Here is a 23377-nt window from a genome sequence, read left to right as displayed (position 1 = left end):
AAGCTTTAAAAATATCTTTTTAAACTGAAAATAATCATAAAACCCCATCAGGAGGGTTCCGACCACACCTTTGTGGTGCCTCTGCCACTGTGGTGACGTTAAAACTAAACACACCTTTTTAATTTTGGCCACGCCTTCCGGAAAAGCGTTAAACCAATCAAATTCTTTCCGCTGTTCAGCGGGAGAAATAACAAAAACGAGTCCAGAGTTGTAACTTGTAGGAGGTTGAGTTTTGCCTTTTATATGCTGTGATATAACTTTAATCTCATCAAGGTATGTACAAAACGTCGACTAAGATTATATTACGTCCGAGTTTAAACTCGATTAACACTTTCAGTAACTGTTATTTTATAGCTTTTTTGGCTAGTTTACTAACCTGTCGCACCGATTAAACAGGTTGACGCCTTTAGCTTCTCCTGATGGGTGAAGAGAGTAATGGCACTTATTTGTTAAGACAATCGACAAAATGTTTATTTTTGTGTTTGTTTGTTTGTTTTTCTTTTTAAAAACTCCCTATTAGCTCGGTTTCATCATGGGGAAACGCTAAACGCTATCAGATGTTTATTTCAGTTTCTTAGCTTGGTGAAATGAAATGTATAAATAGACTGTTCTGCATTAGTTGAATATGAACAGCATAGTAAAGGTGGGGATAGCTATAAAATTATTAATCCCACAGCCTTCCAAGGTACAAAATGGCTTCCAGTTTTGTTTACACTCAGCATTAGGTATTTCTCATAAGATAAATTAAATGATTATTAAATTAACCACTTGCAAAATACACTAAGTTGTAATTAATTTTAGTTTACAAAAGAGCAAATACAGAAAATTAGATAGCTACTTGATCGTGTAACGATTTTGTAAGTTTTCCTATATTTAAAGATAATTACAGTCTTTTTGTTTACACTTGAAGGATGCGACGCTCAGGAGCTCCCAGTCAGCTTTTGGGTAATGCTGTGAAAAAACCTCGCTTTGTGCCACCAGGAACATCTGCTTCATGTCCTGTAGAAGAATCAAAGCCTCTAGCCCCTAAACTTGGCTTGGGAAATGCTCTGGATAAAGTAAGTTTGCCCTAACATTTTGTTCTGAGATGCTATGATGGAAAGCACATTTTAAAATATTGGTGCATTATGTATTTTTGCTCTCTAATTCATATCTTGCAGGTCCAGAGAAGTCTTTCAGTAGCGGTTGTGAATAAATCAACCTGCAGTGTTCAGGGTCAAACAGGCCAGACTGCTCCGGGTTTGTCCAAGGTGCTGGCCCGTGTTCTCACTGCAACAGAGAGCAAAGAAAATGAGGACAAGACAAAATATGAAGACTGTACAGAGGACATAAATGTTTCTGGTGAGGAAACTCTTATTGACCTGGTTTTGTTTATTTTCCTCATTTTAAAAAAATCTTTCGTATGTTGAAAACAGCAGAAACATATTTAGCTTGGAAATCTCCCTAGAATGACATTTTTTGTAGAGAATTAGCACTGCAAAGATAAACTGAACTAAATGAAGATGGTGCCCTCATATCAGCAGCATGTTTCACTATGTGCAAAGAAAAAAGGCATGGAAATTTAAAATGTAGGCATTTGCAACAGTTCAGCGAATTAGTTTAGATATCTTGTAGATACCCCCTGGATTTAGGGTGGCGTTTTAGACTTGACCCACCAGGTGGAGGCAATGAGGCAACAGTGGATTTTCTGGAGAGATTATCTCATTTCCAGCTTGTGGGTTTCCCCAGAATCCCCAGGAGCAGCAGGAGGAGGTAACTAGAAAGAGCTGGGGTATGAATAGCTGCTAAAATTACAGCTCTGTGATTAATGTGTAAGATAGAAAACCAACAGAGCCTCTTCTATGTTTTTTACTGGGGTAATAATGGCTAACTAAATGAGCAGAGCAGCATAGCAAACAAATACAGATTTAGGCAGGAACATGTGAAAAAGAAGGTTCTTTTAGAAAATAATCCTTTAAAAAACAACAACTTCTCTCTCCTTAGTTAGGTCCTTTCTACCCACCTACTTTTGCTTGGTGAAGAATGGCAACATGATAAACTCTGATGTAGAAAGTTCACTGTTACGGCGCTCTATGTTGTGTGTGGACATTTGATTACTAATATTACCTTTTATTGAATCCATTTTGGTGCAAATTTGTCATATAAATTTTGTTCATACTAGCTGGTAGATTATAACGTTTCTATTCAGTCTGCATAAGTATTTTTTAAATCTGGACAAGTATGTGAAAAGAAAATGGAGTGTGGAGAAAAATATTGTTTTTTAGATTTGATTCCCTTTACTTATTTTCTAAAATATCAATCCATCCAAAAATCTGTCATGAATTCATAATGAATTTATGTGTTAATACTTTTAAAAACTTTTTGCTTTGACACGACTAAAGTGATCCCTGGATCATAAAATCATTTTCACAGTTTCTGAAATGAATAATTGTAAACTCTTTATGAGACTGTTGGTTCTGATCCAACCAGCTGATAAAAAAACCCCTAATATTCATATTATAGTTCAAGGCTGGAATTTTATGAAAGAACTTGAAATGTCATTTTGGCAGCAACATGGTGGACAATCATTTCAGAAATGACTGCATTCCCAATGACGAGAATAGTCTATACAATATGATGTTGATGAATGCAGTGGAAATGCACACAGTTTATTATACAAACCTGACCTTTGAACCTTTAAGGTTAAACTTTACTGACGTCTTGGATCCAGACAAAGATTATCTGATATAGCAGATTGTTCAGCTTTAAATTATTGAATAAAAAATATTATCTGTAAATATTTTTGTGCACAAATAGACATTTGTCTATTTCCTAAAATAATTTCCTTAGTCATATTTTGCCAAAAGTGTATTGCCAAAATCATAAATAAAAATAACTTTGGAGATTATTTTATTTTTAAGAAAGTGACGAAGTAAAAGTTTATCCGTTATTGGATATAAATTTGGAGCTTTAACAGAATATTTGTGTCTGCACATCTACACATTCACATGCCGGTCACATACGCTGTTAAATGTTGGATATTGTTGCGTTTTTTATTGCATTTTTTTGCGTTTGTAGCATCTGTCTGCACGTACACTACCGACTTCAGCGCAAAGCTCTGCCTCATTTTTGCCTGTTTGCTCCTGATTCACCCTGGATGCCCTCGGCAGTCACAACAAAAGCGCTTTTCACCGTGGATAGGATAGGTGGGTGGGAAGGGGCAGCGGTCAGATTAGGACCGTTTCCAGCATCTCCTCTCGTAAAAACACGCGGTGGACACGCGCGCTTCCGCCAGCTCGGCACGGGCTGTTGCACGCGCTCCGAGCACGTGCTTTGATCCGTGGAACAGGTGTAAGTTTCGGCGTGTTTTCGAGTGAGGCTGCTTTGAGCAAAACAGAAGCGCGGCTTGTTCGAGCATGCGCAGTCGGCCCGCTCCCCTCCCCCCGCTCCTGTAGTTAAGCCAGCGTTACTCCAAATCTTCCCTCTCTTTAGAAAAACAGAGCCCTAACCCCGCTGCTGCCTCTTAATGTTGCGTTTAAAAACACGTCCCCCATGTCTCCATGGAAAGCCGCAGCTGCTGTCATTTTTATTTAAAGCAGTCCAGACAGCGTGGCTGTGCTGCTGCTGCTGCGCTTGGTTTGGGGTTTACACAGACCGAGCTGTAAGTAGGTCGGGCTGGGCTTAAGCGGCTTAACTACGTCAGCCTAAGCTGAGAGGAATTCATCCAAAGCCTTCCGCTGGTAGGCGGGGGCCTAAACGAGGCTGGCCTAGTTAAGCCTGATTCTTATTGTGTGCAGCACAGCCAGTTTTTATTGTGCAACGTAGCCGTGAGAGAACCCAGGACCAGAGTGTGAATCCATGCACTTGTTAGTCAAAGCCTAACAAGGGTTGATCTGGAGCAGAAGAGAAGGGAAATGAGGCATAAATGAGTGTTAGGAACAGTGTGTGACCGGGGACCAAGAGAGAGGACGGCAAAGCAGAGTGGGAAGCCACAACTCTGAGATTGGGAGCAGTTTTAGGCCTGGTTTGGTCCACCCCAGTCTGCTATGCCATGAGATGGCCTCCAACTCTGTGTTCATGTCCAGCATGGTGGGTAAAGCGCGCTCTTCCAACTTCACCCTCTCCGAGAAGCTGGACCTGTTGAAGCTGGTCCGTCCTCACATCCGCATCCTGGAGGAGCACACCAACAAGCACGCCGTCATTGTGGACAAGAACAAGTGCTGGGACATGGTGGCGGAGCAGTACAACGCTCTGGGAGGGGACAGACCCCACCGCACCGCCCAGGGCCTCAGAACCCTCTACAAGAGGCTGAAGGAGTCTGCCAAGCAGGAAGTGATGCAGCGGAGACACGCCCAGCCCGAGTACAGAGGGAGCATCTCTGAGCCGACCAGGAGGATTATGGAGATGATCCCTTACTTGTTCCAACACGTGCCCATCCACGAGAAGGACCAGGCACTCCGCAGGTACGGTCCAACTTAAACCTGAGACCTGCAGACACTTCATCCTCCCATCCATCACAACGGCACAGCCATTAAAAAAATACTTTAAAACAGTAAAACTAATTGGCTTTTTAGTACCGCCATTTTCTCCGTTAATGGTTTCACTAGCAAAACATGAAACATTGTCATTTGGTCTCATATGACATGGGAAAAATCCTTAGCTTTACAATTTGGAGAAATGCTCAGTTGTTTAAAATAAACTTCATCACCTGTGAGCTGAACTGGGCAGAGTACCCAAAAATTGTGTTGAAGAAAGTAGCACTGTTTCAAAATGTTTTTAATTAAGTAAAAGTAAAAAGTAGCAATCCAAGAAATTACTCAGGATTATGGAGTTATTCTGAGTAATTAGGATTACTCAATAATAATCATAGTTAGGTTTAATTACTCCATAATTACTTCTTATTTTTATCAGCACAAAAAACATCAAATATACACACCTGGGCCTGGCATGACAATAAATTATTCAAAATGATAAATTGTCCCAGATTTTCAAGTAATATAATGGTAATGGCAAAACGATGCAAGAACACATTCTCAAAGATCAATAAACTTTAATTTCCAATTCAAATGTAACACTGGAACTGGAAAACTATTTAAACATTCAAAAAAGCTAACAAAAACAACAGAGGCGACAAATAAAATGAATTATAAACTCTCTGTAAACAATTATCCTTAAAAAAAATCTCTGGCTTGTTCAGACTAAAGCACCAAACTGCAGACTTGTCACATAGTCTTTGGTAGAAAGGAAAAATAATATATCATGCAAATGGAAATTATTGAGCTTGTTTTAATTTATCATAATATTACTTAATTTATTGCTTATTACAACAAGTCTACATATACGTAACAGAAGCCAAAGATAATTTGACTGATCAGTCAAGTTTGCTGTTTTTTGTAACACCTTTGTATATATTCTCGTAAAATGCGCAAAATTTTCTCAAATTAAAAAACACATCATGTCTTTAAACCACAGGGAGATTGATGGACATTTATCAGACTTCCAGTGTAGCAATAAAGAACATTTAGCAACTAAAGATATAAATGCATCATTATCCTTCTGAGCAGAATGTAATATAAAAGATAACCAGTTTTTTAAGCATCTTTTAAAACTGGTTTGCGTCTCTTTGCTGTTTGCAGGTTAATATACAACAAGCACACGTCCCCCATTGAGCATCCTGGCAGCAGCTCCTCTCTGGCTGGACTCCAGGATTATTCAGCACCTGTACCAAGCATCGAGCACGAGGTGGTCCAGCTGGACCCCGAAGAGGACGTGAAACCACCGCCAGACCTCCCCGTCGTCACTTCGCACGCCGTTCCAGTGCTGGACGGATTTCAAGAGCCAGACGGGGAGCAGGACTTGGCCAGCACCCACAATTACCAGGCGTCCTTGTCTCCCGCTTCTTCCTCGGTTAACATCGCCCTCTCTGCCTCGCCGCTGCCCTTGAGCCACGAATTCTACCCAAACGACGTCTACCCTCGCCACGAGGCGGACAGGTTTCGTCCTCTGCACCTTGCCAAGGAGGAGCACGATCTGGTGTTGGCCAATCACAGGAAGGTTTCCCTGTACCTGGAGGAGAAGAGAGAGGGTCTGAAGAGGAAGCAGGAGCTGGAGGAGGAGCTGCTAAGAGCCAAAATCAAAGTAGAGAAACTAAAAGTTGCCCGGCTGAGACACGGACTGCCTATTCCTCTATAGCAGCGAGCAGCATGCACATACTCTGGTTCGCAAATACGCTCACATCCCTGTAGCTTTTTCTCACTTCCATAAACTCCAATGTATCTTATTGTGACTTTATGTCATAAAAAGTAGTGCAAAAAAATTACAACTGTATATTTATATTGACTTCCCTTTATGAAAAAAGTCTATTCAGTTTTTAATTTTTGTTAGTCTTCAACCTTGGCTCTGCAGCCATAAGTGTCTCTTCCACAATAACTTTGACTAAAAATTACAAAGAACCAGACAGTTAATATTTTTAAATGCAGATTTGATATCAAACGCAGGTTTTTAATCTTTTTTTCAAAGATTTCCTGCAATATTTGCACTAAATTTTCACAATGAAAGACAAAAAGTGATTTAAAGAACTTTGAACTGCCTTATTGTTGAACCGGGCTATAAAATGAACTACATTGATTAAAAATATTTATATCTGTTTTCTTAACATTCGTTTAGAATGTGTGATTTAAAAAAATCAAACCTGTTTTATGTTTATGTTATTATTAAATCCTAAAAATGCAAATTATACCCTGGTTCTATAATATGACAAGAAATTTCCTAAAGTAGATATTTGTCTCAAAAGTTGTCTTCTGTTCAAAATGACTCCATAAGAGTTTTATTTGGATTTTCTGACACCAAAATGGCTCCTTAGGGTGTAAAGTTTACAGACTTTGATCTGTCCCTTAAAATCACAATAAAATACACTGAAGCTTGAGGATGTAACTTCACTAAATATGAAAAAGTTTCCCGGTTCTGACCATTTTGGCGAGATTCTGAGTGTGTGTGTGTGTGTGTGTGTGTGTGTGTGAGAGAGAGATGGTGGATGTGACACAAGTGCTTCTGACGAACTGATTCATGCTTGACGGCATTTTTAGAATCTGAATTACTTTTGGAAACGTAGTGCCTCATCCGTACCTGCTGCATGTGATTATCGTCCTGTTTTTAGGGGATACGCTGCAGTCGGTTACCTTTTATGCTGATCGGTGTTGAACGTTGTCTTCATTATTCATAGAAGTGGCGACAAGAGACTGATTGTGTGACGTGAAAAACAATTTCTTCATCTGCATCTAGATGGTAGCCGTGGGTCTGTCAGGATAGCGTGAATATTCTTTATTAACCAAGATTATTAGGATTGCTGTTGCAACGTAAGTGTAAGTAGTAGGACAGTTTGGACAAATCTTGTCAGTCTGAAATGAAAAAAATCCCCCCCCCCGTTTCTGTGGCATTTGAGCTATTAAGAAGTAATAAACATTAAAGGCGATTATTTTTTAGGTTCTTGGAAAACTGGACAGTCTTATATATCAGCTTAGAAATGAAAAAAAAAAAAAAAAATAGGTCATCACAAAAGAACATGTCTAAAAATGTTTTTAAATCATAGTTGTGGTACAACAAACATTTTGAAAAGCCTTATGTTCTGATGAAGTGATGTGGGGTAAAAATATGCGACAGTCGGGGAATCTCTGGCCCTCTTATTTAAGAAGAAGAGGGATTTTTTAATATGTATGTACATGTCTATTTGTTCCTATTTAATGTGAATTCGTTGCTGGTTGTTCTGTAATGTTTGTATACCAGTTTGTCCTCATGTTCACTGGTTTCTATTAAAGGGCATTGATTAAATCACTGATCCCTCTTTTTATTCTTAAATAGTTTTACACATTTTTATTCCTAAAACGTCCAAAACATGCTTTTAATGAATTGTTGCTGAGAGCAGGGGATCGCTCTGCTTCAAGTCGAGGCTTTATGCAACAGCGCCCTCTATTGGTGGCGTGATTGTCTGCATCTTCAAGGATTTTTCAGCCTCTTGCTTTTCTTTCTCTAGCAGGAGTAAATGGAGGCCCCCAGTGGACCCACGCGTCTCCTCAAACCCCTCAGCCTCCTGCAGATTCACCTCACGTCTCTGGAGCTGCAGGCCCAGACAGAGTCCGATACTTCAGTGTGGTTTGGTGTAAAGCCAGCAAGAAGAAGCACAAGCGCTGGGAGGGAGACGCCGTGCTGGTTGCCAGAGGGCGAACAGTCGTACTCAAAGACATGGAGGGGAAGGATATTGGAAAGGGTGAGCCTTAAGAACATTTATTGTATTCAGTAGAGAGAACACAAGTTAAAATGAGTGATGTAATTTTATGTATTGTGGAAAAAAGCTATTGTGGTTCATTTGAATTCAACACCAGAAGACTTACCTCACACCAGGAGGAAATAAGTTTCCTTGTACAAATATACATACGCATGGGACTGTAACAATCGTTTTGTTGGAGGATAAATTGTCCCAGACATTATTGCATCATATTTTCAACTTATATAGTGATGATGGCATCTTAATACATGTTTGCCCTCTCAAAGACTAACAAACTTTAGTGTTGTACACAACACTCCACACTGGAAGTGGGAGAAATTTCAAGCATCCAAAATATAGCCCAACATCCAAACATGATAAATAAAAAGCCATTAAAATCCACACACATTCAAAACCATGAATAAAATGGAGTATAAAGTCTCTCCCTTCAAAAATATGAATCGCAAGATTATAAACTATTGCACTCATTTTAAATTTTCAAGTGATTAATTGATTTATTGCTTTCTGCAACAGATTTATAGAGGATGGTTTGCAGTTTTATGATTTTTTTTTCCATTTTGAGATGGTGATTTGCACAGTTCTCCATTAAATCCTTAAATATTAGAATAATGGTTATAACCTGATCGGCTTGAAGGTCTCCACAGCTTCACCCCTGACCTGTCACTGATCCTTGGTCCTCATAACCTTCCAGGCCTTCACATTACAGGTGCATTTATACTGAGAATTAATTACACTGTTTGCTTTTTCTATAACTTGAAGGCAATATGTAGTTTTAAGCACTAGATTTTAGTTAGAGGTATCAGAGCAGAGGGGCGTTGAACACCTTATCTTACAGATTTCTCTTTGTAAAAAATGTTGAAGTGAAGGTGAAGTTTTACTTTTATTTCATAACTATAAATAAAATAGAAGTGTTGACTTGATGGACGTCAGGTGTTGTAACATGATCGCACAGTTTTGCAGGAAACTATTTGATCCTCACAGGATGTTTCTACAGGTAGTGGCTACAAGGTGTCAGAGCTGGCCTCGCTGTCTGAGGGAGAGACGCTGATGATTGGAGGGAAGGAGGTAGAGGTGATGGGCATCCTCTCTGCTGAGGACTTTGCCAAAGGTCGTTGTTTCCAGGAGGTTCAAACGGATCAAGAGGAACTGCACACCAAGGCTGCTCCACCTCCTCCTCGCCGCTTCAACCCCAAACCTTTCTGCCCCCCAACGATGTTGGGCAGAGCAGGACATCCAGAAAATAAACTACAAGCGGAGCAAACCAGCAAACCTCGTCATGACCCGCTAGCTCCAGGCATGTAGGATAAATCCTCAATTTAACTTTCACAATGCCACGTAAAGATGGTTTTGTTGGTCCACAGATTGTAAGGGAATTTTGTGAGACACCATGTCTTGTCACAAATAGGATGTATGTTCGTAACTTATGTTGCGGCCTGCTGATTAAAGCATTTATGTGTAGAACATTGATGCTGTATTTGCATTTTCATGCTTTACAGTCCGCTAACATGCTTAATGCTTGACCCACAGTCTGTGTTAATCAGATAATTGATCTGCTGCTACATCAGCAACAATTATTCATTAGTGCTGACTGAGCGTCTGCATAGTCTGGCATGAGATTTAGCATCATTAATGTCCGGTCATTTCTACATTTGTGTAGCACTGTTTTTTTGGGTTTTTTTTTGCAGTTGCATAATTATTTGGTTCATTAGCATTTCAAAGTGAAGATGTTAGTGCTATGAAAAGCTTTGACTTGTTCAAAATGGTGGAGCTCAAATCCAATGTTAAACAATGCGCAGTATGTTTAGAGCAGCGCAGTAGAGGGGCGTTGAACACCTTATCTTACAGATTTCTCTTTGTAAAAAATGTTGAAGTGAGGGACCTTTACAATGTAAAGAGCCATTTTGCTGAAAGAACATCCAAATAAAACTGGTCTAGAGCCACAAATGTCAAATGATTTTTATAAAAAAAAAACTGTTTGAGAAATATTTACTTTAAGAAATTTCTTTTAATTTTTAAAGAACAAGCATTTTATTTCCATTTTTCGAATTTAAAATAAAGATAAACATAAAATAAAATGGATATATTTTTTTTTAGAAAAGCACATCGATTCCAATTTAATGACAAGTAAAACAGATCTAAAAACATTACTGGTATTTAAGGTGTAATTTCTTGTGTAAGTTCAATGGAAATATTGCAGGAAAAAATTTTAAACTTCTGTTTGTCTTTTAAAACCTTAACATTAAAACTTTACATTTTTAGCCACAGTTATTGAAAGTCATTTTTTAAGGTCCAAAGAGCAGCCCTCAAAGCTGGAGTATTATTTATTTAAGTCTTTCTTCATGTGCTTCTAAAATGTGAGACATGTATGTAATCTTATGATGGGGTCTTTAGTATTTGGGGTTCTCATTTTAAAACCTGTTCTCATAGGTGCCTTAGTGATGCCTCGCCCCTCTTCCAATCATCAGTGGCTTCATAACAAGTCAGGCCTTCCTGTGGTCGACGTCGTCGTTGACCCACACCTGACCATGCACCTGCGACCCCACCAGAGGGAGGGCATCGTCTTCCTCTACGAGTGTGTTATGGGCATGAGGTAGGAGCAATACCTAAGAAATCTCTTCCTGAAATCTGGAGAAGGGTCCTTTTATACAAAATTTTGATTTTGCACATTTCTTATAATTCCATTTTGGGTTTTGATTGCTTCTAGTTGCAGTGGAAGCTTTTAGAAACCCACCCAGCTGTTTTTTGGCAATACGTTCATGTGTTTTGGCGTCTGGGGAATGAGCTGTTTCAAAAACCTTCCGATTGCCTAGTCACTGTGCCGTTACCTAGCAACCTCCTATTAGAGCTCCGCCCCTCACCTAGCACCCCAAGTGGAGCTCCAGCACGGTCAGCTGGTTCTACTGCTGTACAATGACTACTGGAAAAGTCGAGTGTTTCGTTGTTGACTTACCATCCAAAAACCACTTGCTGAATCCTTGTTGGTTGTGCAGGAGGCTTTACTTCTGCTTTTCAAAGATCTATAATTGTGCACCTGTTTGCAGCCATTTTTTTTTTTTTTTTATCATTTAACTTTTTATTAGTTTTTTCCATTTTTGCTTACATATACAATATACATGAACACTTTACAATCAACATAACATAACATAAAACTTTGGCTTGGGAGCTGTTCCTCTATTTGACCTTAGTTCCATCTAGTTTGTCTAGTTCTTTATTTCTTGTCGCTGACTTTTGTCTTGAATGTTGTCCATTTCTTCCACTTCTCTTCCATTTGTGTTTGCTGTAGTCTCAAACGATGTGTCAGTTTTTCCATAATGTAGATTTCTTCTATTATTCCAGTCCATTGTTCTTGACAAGGGGGATCCGCCTTTCCCCATTTCCTCGTAATAGCTTTCTTGCTAGCTATTAATAGTATCTTAATCAGATACCTGTCTTTTGCCCTTACTTTGATATTATTAAAATTGCAAAGATATAGTACCACACTACTCATAGGGATATCATATCCCAGAACCTTCTCCACTGTTACATGAACATTTTTCCAGAATTGGACAATGACAGGACAGTTCCAGAATATGTGAGAATGATCAGCATTCACTGATCCACAGTTCCTCCAACACCCCATGTTTGTGCCCTTGTACCTATTCTGGACTTTAGGCGTGATGAAAAATCGTATTAGATTTTTCCATGAGAATTCCCTCCATATCCGTGAATTAGTGGACGTCTGATGTGTTTCCCACATATCCAACCAGTCTTCATCTGTAATTGTCGTGTTAAGCTCTGACTCCCACTTTTCTTTTATATATTTAGTTGAATGTTTGTTCATCATCAATTTTTGATATAGAGTAGAGATTATTTTAATTTTTGTTCCACTGGATGAATTTATCACAATTTTAATCACCTCATTCACTTCCACAGAGGGATCCCACCTGATTTCTTTCTTATAATAGTCTCTCAATTGCAGGTACCTGTAAAATTCATGTTTATCCAAATTATACTTCTCCTTCATTTTTTGAAAACTCTCCAGCTCCCCATCTTTCAGAAGGGTGTACCATCCCGTGACCCCCTTATTTATCCATTGTTTGAACCCTTTATCATACATTGCTGGTTTGAAATCACTGTCATATGCTATCCACCGGAGCACCTTCATTTCTTTCTTTATCTTGTGTTTTTTTAATGTTTTGAACCACAGTTCCAGTGTAAACACTGTAATTGGGTCCATGTATTTCTTGATTTTCTCATATCTATCTTCATCTCCAATAACACTTTGAATTGGGTATCCTCCAAATTCTTTCTCCATATCTTTCCACTTAGCTATGTATTCTGGTGTGCACCAGCATATTACATGCCTGAGTTGAGCTGCACAAAAGTACTCCCTTAGTTTTGGGAGACCCATACCTCCCTTGTCTTTCGGTAGCTGGAGAGTTTCATATTTAACTCTAGGTTTTTTTCCGCCCCAAATGAATCTTGATATTATCTTATCCCAGGTCGCAAATTGTGTTTGAGGAACCTCTATTGGTAATGATTGGAACAAGTATAGGAGTTTTGCTTGCACATTCATTTTAATAGTTTCAATTCTTGAATTCAGATCTAAGGGCAGAGTAGACCACCTATCTATATCTTTTTGTATTTCTTGGCTTATTTTATCGTAATTTGCTTTGTAAAGTGTGGATAACTCTTTAGTGATGTTAACCCCTAAATACCTAATTTCCTTCATATTCCATTTGATGGGAAAAGTTTCCTGAATTTCTTTCGAAGGAATGTAATTGAGTGTTAGAATTTGTGTTTTAGTTACATTAATTTTATATCCTGAAAGATAACCATACTTTCCAAAGAGATTCATCAGCGCTGGTAGTGATTCGTTCGGCTGTTCAAGAAAAGTTATTATATCGTCTGCAAAAAGCCCTATTTTGTGTTCTTCTCCATTTACCATAACTCCCTTAACTTTATCGTCTTGTCGTACTGCCTGCGCCAGAGGCTCTATAAAGAGGGCAAACAGTGTAGGTGATAGGCAGCACCCCTGTCTAGTTGATCTTTGTATGTTGAATTTGTCAGTCAGGCTTCCGTTTATTTTAATTCTCGCTGTGGGGTGGTGATATAGTGTCTTTATACTCTGTATTGATTTATTATTGAATCCAAATCGTTCTAACGTTTTATATAAAAATTCCCAATTTACTAAGTCAAATGCTTTTTCTGCGTCTACACTTACTAGTATGGTACTTTGTTTTCCCAGTTGCGCTTGATCTACTATATGTAAAACTCTTCTAATATTATCATGTGTTTGACGTCCTCTCATAAATCCTGTGTGATCTTCCTTCATCAATTCTGTTACAAAGGTATTTAATCTATTAGAAATAATGGTTGTGTATATCTTATAGTCCACGTTTAACAGTGAAATTGGTCTGTAATTGCCACAGTGTTCCTTATCTTTTCCTTGTTTGGAGATGACTGAGATGATAGCTTCGCTCCATGATGGAGGTATTTTGTTATTTTCGAGTGTCCAATTGAAAGAAGCTGCAAGTATTGGCGTTAATTCTTCTCTAAACATCTTATACCATTCTGCCGGGTATCCATCACTGCCTGGCGACTTATTATTTTTTAATGTATTTATTGCCTGTTTCACTTCTTCTATTGTGATTGTTGCTGTCAGTGTCTCATTTTGTAGTTTGCCAATTGTTGGTAAATCTAATTCATTTAGAAAGGTTTTCATTTCCTCCTCATGTGCAAATTCTGGTTGTGTATACAGTTCCTCATAATAATCTCGAAAGATACCCTCTATTTCCTCTGGATTATCCGTTAGTTCACCTGTATGTGGGTTTCTAATTTTATATATCGCATTAAGTGTTTGTTGTTTGCGTATCCGTTTCGCTAACAGTTTAGTTGCCCTTGGACCTGCTTCGTAATAATTCTGCTTCAGAAATGCATTCCTTTTTCCAGTCTCTTCTAGTAATATGTCATTTATCTTTGTTTTAACTATCTTGGTTTCTTGGTAAACCTTTGAGTCTTTTGTTTTCTGATATTCCTGTTCTAATTCCCTAAGTCTCTCTGTATTTGCCCTGTATGTCTGTAGTTTAAGTCTTTTATCATGCGCAGTTTCAGCTATTAACTTTCCTCTGATGACTGCCTTCATGGCATCCCATAATATTGTTGGGTCTACAGTTCCGTTATTATTTTCTTCAATATATTGTTTTATTTCTGCTTTTATTTTTTCTCTCCGTTGTTCACTGTTCAATATTCCCACATTTAGTCTCCATAGTGTATTTCTTTTCCTATTACTTAGACATACTTTTAAATAAATTGGATTATGGTCAGATACGTCTGCTGCCCCTATCCTGCATTCCTTCACTCTGTGTTTGTCGTCTACCTTGATTAAAAAATAATCTATTCTCGAATGTACTCCATGAGCAGCAGAGTGATGCGTAAAATCTTTTTCTACTGGATGTAGGCTTCTCCATACGTCTGTCATTCCCATCTCTTCTAATGACACGTTTATAAATTTTGCCAAATGCCTTTTTGTTTTTTTATGACTCGTTGTGTCCATATTATGATTCAGAACTACATTTAAATCACCTCCACAAATTAGAGTTCCTTCTGTTTCTATTGCAATTAAATCGAACAAGTTTTTGAAAAAGATTTTGTTACTCTCCGGGGGTGCGTATACATTTACCAGGGTTATTAATTCATTTTCTATTCTTCCTTTTAATATTATGTATCTTCCTTCTTTATCTTTTAATTCTTTTTTGTACTCAAATTGTATTGCGTTCGAAATTAGTATCGCAGCACCTCTTCTACGTCCTTCTTGATATGAACTGTGGTATAAACTTTTGTAGCCATACTTTTTTAATTTTTCATGCTCTGTTTTGGATAAATGAGTTTCTTGTAAGAATATAATTTGTACTTTTTCCTTTTTCAGTTTTGTCATCACCCTTTCTTTTTTACTCAATGCATTTAAACCATTCACGTTCAGCGATATTATATTGATATCAGTCATAACTATGATTTACTATTCCCTTTAAATATACTCCCAAGCAACACAAAACAGAACAAGCATGAACTTTTGCAACCTAAACATAAACCAAAAAACCGGCGGACTTTCAAACATGGGGTATCTTTCTTCCCCAAGTCCCAGTTGGTGGGTGGAGAGGATATCCTCACCCCTTCTGAGGGCCCCTCCCTAGATCTAGTACTACTCCCATCCTGTGGGGTACCACTCCATCTAGACATGTCCAACTTAAATCCCTTACCCTCTCCCAGTCGGTTTTAATTGAATCCTCTTTTCTCGCAGAGTCAACTTCTGAAAGCAAAACATTCTAAGATTTCCACTGGAAGCTTTGTAATTTTTCTTTCACTCGGTGTGCTGCGTCTCGCTCCCGATCTTTCCCCTTCACTCGCTGCCATCCCGCAGCTCCTCGCTGTCTCTCCCCCGCTGCCGTGGTGTCTCCTCCGGGCTCAGCAACCGTGTAGCCCCTTTCCTTCATATCCTGCGCTGCTGCCCTGGCACTGTCATATGTCTTCGTTCCGTTCTCCCAATGAATCCGAATTTTAGCAAGCGGTGTCTGAAAACGTATTCCTTTCTCCTTCAATATTTTCTTAATGGCCGTATATGCCTTTCTTTTCTGGACAATCTCGGTCGGATAATCGTGGTCGAAGTAGATTTGTTTACCCGTTACCTGGATCTTTTTCTGCCATGCTTTTTTCAAGATCATTTCTTTGGTCTCAAACTGCAGAAAGTTAACCACGACTGACCTTGGTGTTGCATTCGGGTTCGGTTTTGAGGTGAGGGCTCGGTGGGCTCGTTGAATCTGGAGTTCGGTCCCCTCCGGAAGTTCGAGTTCCTTCTTAAAAAGTTGTTCCAGAAAAGTAGTTGTGGATCTCCCTTCTACTTCTTCTGGTAAACCGAAGATTCTGATATTGTTTCTCCTTGATCTCCCTTCCAGATCGGTTAGTTTTTCCTGCATTCGCTGTACTTGTTCCACCATCTTCGTTAGCACCTCATTAGCATCCACCTTCCACTCCTCCACCTCAACTATGCGTGTCTGTGCCTCGCTAATGCTCACTTGCTGTGCCTGTAGCGCCCGGTCGCTCTCGGACAGCCTACGGTCTATTTCTTGCCGAAGACCAGTTATTTCTTCCTTCAATTCTTTCTTCAGCTCGTCTTTGAATACGACCAGCTCCCGGCACAGCTCTTGTTTAAGGGCTTTAATATCGCCTCTAATATCTGCGAGCCCATTTTGCAGCGTCTCCGTGTTAGCTTGTTCTTCCATGCTCTCTGCTGGGGCTTTTTCGTGTTCGCTAGCTTCGTGTTCGGAGATTTCTTCTGTTACAGGCAGCTTTTCAGTTCTGTCTTGCTTTTCATAGTTTTTCCGACTTCTCCTCTTGCTTATCCCACTCATGCTTTAGATTTATCTATCGAGTACCGATATTATTGTGGGCATTTTAACCCGACTTTGGAGAGCTAACTGACTACACTCCTATTCCCTCCGCCATCTTGTTTCCGGAACCTGTTTGCAGCCATTTTGATGTGAAAGTGTAAACACTGAGTTGGGGGTGGGGGGGCGTGGCCAGCAGTAGCTTATTTGGAGTTAAAGTCCCAAGAGGTCCTATAAGAGCTTGTTCTGAAAGGAGCTCAAAAGATGCAGAACTGACTGGACTAAAATCTTTTTATACAAAAAAAAATTTAACAAATGGGTTTGTATAGCCCATTAACCTGTCCTGACCTGTACAAGGAAACATGATGGGTCACCTTTAAATGATCATGTGCGTCAGAGCTGCAGGTCGTCACGGCGCCATCCTGGCTGATGAGATGGGACTTGGGAAGACGCTGCAGAGCGTGGCGCTCTGCTGGACGATGCTTAAGCAGGGACCTTACGGCGGGAAACCAGTCGCAAAGCGTGTCCTTGTGGTCACTCCTGGCAGCCTCGTGCAGAACTGGAGAGCAGAGTTCACCAAGTGGCTCGGCCGGGAACGGATCAGTGTCTTCACTGTGGATCAGGTGCATTTACTTTAGTTTCATAATTCAGACAACACGACAGCAAAGTGACTGTGATGGCACTTTACTTCGATTAGTTTTCATATGACCATATTGTTATACTTGTGAGCTCACTCTCTGACATTTGAAGTGCACACAGCGCATAAAAGTCTTAAATGGTTTTAGAAACTGCTCGGCTCTACTAGAAAAACCCCAACTGTTTATAAAAAAACGTTTCTCAAGGCAGTACTGGATTACAAAGTAAATGGACTTTATTCTGCCTTTTATTCAAACCTGAAGTGCTGCTTCAATCAGTTTCAATCAATCAACAAATCAATCATCTATTTACACAGCACTTTACACGACCGCAGTTTAGAAAGCCGAAGTGTTTTACAAGGTGAGGAGGAACATAAAAGACACAGCATCTAGTAAATACAAGAAAAGCACCACAGAACAAACTAAATGAAAGCAGAAATGCCATCATATATTTTCATAGTAAAGTCCTGCTGGAATGACAGCTTTGATTTAAAAAGGCCAAGTTTGGTAATGGATTGAAGAGCAGATTTAGATTTTGGACTAAACCACTGACATTTGGTGGTGATGTTTTCTGTTTAGGACCACAGGATAGAGGAGTTTTTATCCTCGCCTCTCCACAACGTTCTGGTGATCAGCTATGAGATGCTGCTGCGGTGCCTGGAGCCGGTACAGTACATTCATCTCCTGTCACACTGCTAAGCATGCATCTTATAAACACATAACCTTAACAAATTTGTTGGTTCTGTTGCGTAATAAACAAGAAATGCAACTCTCTGAAACAAGCTGGAATGGTTTTCTTTAATTGTTCCATTTCTGGTCCCTTTTAATCACGAGAACGATCAAATCATGTTTTTTTTTTCTAATTTAATTTGTGTACTTTCTCGCACGCGGACAGCTGCCTTCACCTTTTATCTTTTCAGATCCAGAAGGTGGAGTTTGGTCTCATAATTTGCGATGAGGGTCACAGACTGAAGAACAGCAGCATCAAAACGTCCTCCGCCGTCAGCAGCCTCAGCTGTCATCGCAGAGTCATACTCACAGGTGCGCAGCTGCTTGAGTCGTCTTAATGAAGGCTTCCTAAAGAGACGAACTTCTGGGTTAGTGATCTGAATTATGATTTTTGTCATTTTTAAGGGACCCCAGTCCAAAACGACCTGCAGGAGTTCTACGCCATCATAGAGTTTGTGAACCCGGGGATTCTTGGTTCGACCACTGCTTATAGAAAAGTTTATGAAGAACCAATTCTACGCTCCAGACAGCCATCCTGCTCTGAGGTAATGCAGAAAGTCCTTTCTGCTCCAAACTGTGGGATTTTCATTTAGAGGATCAATGTGGCGTTAAGTCACCGCATCAGGCCTGCAGGTTTCTGAAATCTTTAGAAGCTTTAAGTTGTGTCTTCCGTCTGCCTCTGCAGGACGAAAGAGTTTTGGGGGAAGAGCGCGCCGCCGAACTCTCTCGTCTCACCGGCATGTTCATCCTGCGGCGGACGCAGGAGATCATCAACCGCTACTTGCCGCCTCGTCTGGACTGGACCTTGTTCTGCATGCCGTCGCTGCTGCAGCAGAAGCTGTACAAACACCTCCTCTGCCACCGCGTCTTCAAAGCCTGCCTGCAGGGCTTCACACAAGGCAGCGCACACCTGGCCTGCATCACTGCGCTGAAGAAGCTGTGCAACCATCCTGGCTTGCTCCACGACACCGTCAAGGTTTCATTTGAACTCTCAGCTCTGTGTGTTTCATATCAGGAGATTTGGCTGAGTAGCGTTGCTGTTCTTGCAGGAGAGAACAGAGCGCGGATCTGTGGAGAGCTCGTTGTACGAGGGACTCGCAGATCTCTTCCCAGAATCCTATTGTTCAGCAGGATTCGACGCCGCTGACTCCGGGAAACTTTTAGTTCTGTCCGACCTGCTGAGTGCCATCAGACAGCTCAGCCCTTCAGACCGGTGTGTGTAGGTTTATCTTATGGCTGGGCGATAAACTAATTTTTATCAATTAATCAAAGTTTTGGAAAATCTGTTGTTTTTAGCCTCTCTTGAGTTTCCACGGTTCAGTAAGGCGTCAGCATGCCCAAGGCAGCCATCTTGATTGACAAGCGTTTTTTTCCCCAGCTTCTTTTTATTTTTACTTTGAATTAAAATCAAGTTTCTTTTTTATAAATTGTGGTTGTAGGGTCGTAGTATTACAGCAATAAAGTCGTGCTACAAATAGAGTCAAAATAATTTGAGAAAAAAAGTCATAAAATTACCAGAATTTAGTTGTAATGTTATGAGAATGAAGTGGAAATGTTATGAGAACCACTTCCCCAAACCAACAATGAAAATGAGAAATGTTGAGCATCTTCTGCAGTCATGCTTGTGCATAAGTTCAACAGATCAGGAAATACTCAATGTTTTAATGCGTGATCATGAAATGATGCAAATGACTGAAGCATTTTTCTCATTAAAAGCAAATTTTTTCACAGAATTTTAACATGTTCTGTTAAAATTTCATCCTTTTCTGATAATAATAATAATATGTGAAATATCTCAGCCTGGCACTAATACTCTGTGGTGCAACAGTACAGAAGAAATAGTTGAAACAAAACCACTTTTTGAAAATTCTTTTTGTCATTTGTAATTTTTTTTAAGAAAAAGAAGTGAGAAAAATCTAACCGTGCTCAATAGGATCTGGTATGAAAAAAAGAGAAAAAAAAATCCCGTTTTATTTTTAGGTCGTATCGCCCAGCCGTCGTTTATCTGTTACCCGAACGTCTGCACTGTTTCCTAAATCAGCTTGTGCCTGCAGGGTGGTCCTGGTGTCAAACTACACCCAGACTTTGGACTTGCTTCAGGACCTGTGCGTTCGTTCCGGCTTCACGTTCTGCCGGCTCGATGGTCAGACGCCCACGGGCCAGCGGCAGCGGCTGGTCGACGCCTTCAACAGCCCCTACTCTCAGAGCTTCCTGTTCCTGCTGAGCTCCAAAGCCGGCGGCGTGGGACTGAATCTGATTGGAGCGTCGCACCTGGTGCTGTACGACATTGACTGGAACCCGGCCAATGACATTCAGGTGAGATTCAGTCATAGAGGCGCAAAAAACTCCAACAGTTTAACTCTGATTTTAGTGTTTTGTATCCAGTTTTATAATAATAATAATAATAATAATAAAGGATTTTGCTTGTTTTATTAAAGTATTTCTGAAAGCTGACAGTAAGTCAGTTTGTAAAAACAGCAAGATTCTCTGGCCTTACATTAGAGCAGAGCAAATGACAATTATTTTAGTTATTGATTAATCTACCAGTTATTCCGACAATTAAGCAATTAATCATATAAAAATGGTATATTCAGCATATTTTATCATTTAAATGAGAAAATAAACATTTTACTGCCTAATATGCAACAATAAAGCTTTCCTTTAGTGAATTCTTGGTAATTTGTAGTAAATGATGCATCTGTGGTGGAAAAGAAACGCCTCTAACATGAGCAGGTGAAAAGCTCTGCTCTTTCTGCTTGACTATCAATACAGTGTAGGGCTGATCTGTTGATTACTTTCTAGATAAATTGATTAATAACTGTACAGAAAAGGTGCTTACTAGATTTTTTTTTTTTTTTACAGAATTTTAACCAAGTGAAGCTAAAACTCTGCCACTTGAGGAGTTTTGTGTAGAAAATATTTACAAACAAGATTTGTTTTCATCTTAATGTAAATATTCATTGTACATTTTTGACTTAATTACTCCTGTGAGTAGGCCAGTGCCTTTTTTTAGAGTTTGTATTCTCTAATTAACAATTAATTGATTGCTAAATGAGTTGATGGTTATTTCAATAATTGTTTCAACGCTTCATAAGCGCTCTTATTTAAATACACTTTGCTTTTAATACCGCCAAAGTCAGAGCGCAGGTAAAGTTTAATTTAAGTTCTCCCTTATGCATAAGTGTCTGTGTGGTTTTGTTATCTTAGTTTCGGGATTTCTTAATAACTTGGAGAATTCACAGCGAACAGTGAGGCATATTTACATCCACCAGGTGGCGCTCTGCTCTCAGTTGTAACTTCTGTAATTTTTACCTCTGTAGGCCATGGCTCGGGTATGGAGAGATGGACAGAAAAAGACGGTGCACATTTACCGTCTCCTCACTGCAGGCAAGGAAATAAAACAATGCTTCTAATCAGGCAGAATATTTGTTAAAACAAACTTCACTGATGTGAAGTTTCACATGCAAGTCTGTCTCCTTTCCTCCCAGGCACTATTGAGGAGCGTATATTTCAGAGACAGGTGTCCAAGCAGGGGCTGTCGGGGACTGTGGTCGACTTGGGGAAAGCAGCAGAACACACAAGCTTCTCCACCAGTGAGCTGCGAGATCTTTTCAGCCTGACGGACACGCCGTGTTTGACCCATGACCTGCTGAGCTGCAGCTGCAGCATGGACGGCTCGGTCAACGGTTCGCCCAACTTAAATCCATTCATGACAGCAGTTACAGTCCTGAGCAAAAATGTTCATAAACTTTTAATGTTACGGCTATGAAATTCCAAGTATTTCATTCAGATTTGATGCAAAGTAGCTCATAACTAAGACGTGAAAGGAAGATATGTGGCTTTTAATTTAGAAACCGATTTTGTCCATTCAAACGATCTGGAGATTCTGTTTAACATGACTGACAAGAGAAAAAGAAGCACATGAAATATTTATTTATTATAAGATCATTTCTATCAGTTTATATCTAAACAAAAATCAGTAAACTGTGTTACTTAAATTCCCAATATTAGGTCTGCTTAGCTGCCTGTCTTTTTTAAAAATGATAAAATATCTTGTCGCCAGAGAGGCCTCAGAAAGCTGGAGGGAAAAGTTTAATATAATAAGTTTTTATTTATTTATTTTTTTTAATAATTAAATCACAAAATCCAGTCTGTTTTCTAATCATTGTCACAAAAAAGAAGTTGAAATAATTTATTGAGACGTCATATGCCGTGCTCATCTTTCTAAACGGCTGCCAGTCAAATTCAAGTTGCTTTGCTCCTAGAGCTAGCATAGCGAATGGAAATCGGACAAGTTTCTGACAAGAAAACCGGCAAAAGAACCGTCCAGCCGCCCTGCTCATCACCAACTAAACTCAGGACATGTGAGGCAGAGTAAGAATTATTGAATAGTGACTAAGAGTTAGGAAAAAACATCCTAATATTTATGTTTCTTTAAATATTTTGTCCCTGCTTTAGATCACAGCATACTCAAACGTCAGAATGACCCTGTCAAAGTTAGACTTAGACTGAAATGCATGCCACACTTTTAAGATCTTTATCTCTGAATTCCCGCTCCATCCTTTACTACATTGTATTGGTTTATACCACAGAATCCAAATGGAACCCCTTGAACTTTGTGATTGTAACAAAACGTGGAATCGTTCCCGGGGTATGAATACTTCTGGGCTCTGTAAGCTCCCAGCTCTCTCAACGCGTTCCCTCACTTCTCTCTCCTTCCTCAGATGTGGAGGTGGAGGAGGTGGAGCTTGTTCCTGACAGGCCGTGCCAGCTCGGTCGTCAGGGCGACCGCAGGGGGGCGGCGCAGAAGCATCTCAGCATGTCGGAGCTCATGCAGTGGAGACACTTCTCCGGTGACACACACACCTTCTCTGACCCTTACCTGGATCACGCACGAAGCCACATCACCTTCGCCTTCCAGACCACCATCTCCCACACACCCAGCGAACAGTGACCTGTCCACACACACATTTACACACACACCGTATCTGTGTTACAGTGTTTTATTTACAGTATAGACTTCTAATGTGCCTTAAATGGCCTTAACTGACTGTAATAATTTGCAAAATAAATGAAATTCCATAAAAATAGTTCATGAGAGAACATTTCTTTCTTAGGACAAAGAATAATAAAAGGGTGTGTCTGGTTTGTGTGCAAGGCAAGTTTTATATTGCATCTTAAGATAAGATGCAAGCGACATTTCCTTCTCTCCATCTAGAGGAATATTTACAGCTTCTCTGCTAAGGTTTATGGTTCACATATCTGCAGGTGGTGTAGAGAGCTAGTTTATGTTTCTGAAGTGTGTCATCTGGAAACCAAGGGCAGTGAACTCCACTTGAATTGTTTTTCTCCTCGTTATGCAACGATCACACACATTAGCATGGAGTGAA

General features: G+C 39.8%; 2 protein-coding genes across 3 annotated transcripts; both read left to right on the top strand.

The window, feature by feature from the left end:
• Positions 1 to 168: 168 nt before the first annotated feature.
• On the top strand, positions 169 to 23077 carry rad54b (RAD54 homolog B). 2 transcript variants are annotated; one of them, XM_044116603.1, is made up of 16 exons: positions 169 to 273; positions 911 to 1058; positions 1161 to 1341; positions 8012 to 8242; positions 9255 to 9554; positions 10688 to 10850; positions 17021 to 17246; positions 17838 to 17924; positions 18179 to 18299; positions 18393 to 18532; positions 18673 to 18963; positions 19037 to 19200; positions 20042 to 20303; positions 21308 to 21374; positions 21476 to 21673; positions 22712 to 23077. In XM_044116603.1, exons 2-16 carry the CDS (start codon positions 912 to 914, stop codon positions 22939 to 22941), a joined length of 2808 nt encoding a protein of 935 aa, XP_043972538.1. In that variant the 5' UTR covers positions 169 to 273; position 911; the 3' UTR covers positions 22942 to 23077. The 2 variants fall into 2 exon arrangements, with proteins under 2 accessions (XP_043972538.1, XP_043972537.1); XM_044116602.1 differs by having other exon boundaries at positions 8009 to 8242.
• Positions 1365 to 7791, top strand: LOC122830868 (fibrinogen silencer-binding protein). Its single transcript, XM_044116604.1, has 2 exons — positions 1365 to 4442; positions 5616 to 7791. Exons 1-2 carry the CDS (start codon positions 4036 to 4038, stop codon positions 6169 to 6171), a joined length of 963 nt encoding a protein of 320 aa, XP_043972539.1. The 5' UTR covers positions 1365 to 4035; the 3' UTR covers positions 6172 to 7791.
• Positions 23078 to 23377: the final 300 nt, after the last annotated feature.

The sequence above is a fragment of the Gambusia affinis genome, linkage group LG05, assembly GCF_019740435.1.
Source record: "Gambusia affinis linkage group LG05, SWU_Gaff_1.0, whole genome shotgun sequence".
In the NCBI taxonomy this organism is placed as follows: Eukaryota; Metazoa; Chordata; class Actinopteri; order Cyprinodontiformes; family Poeciliidae; genus Gambusia; species Gambusia affinis.
Note: the sequence above shows the minus strand (reverse complement) of the source record. Positions and strands in the feature narration are given on the sequence as shown.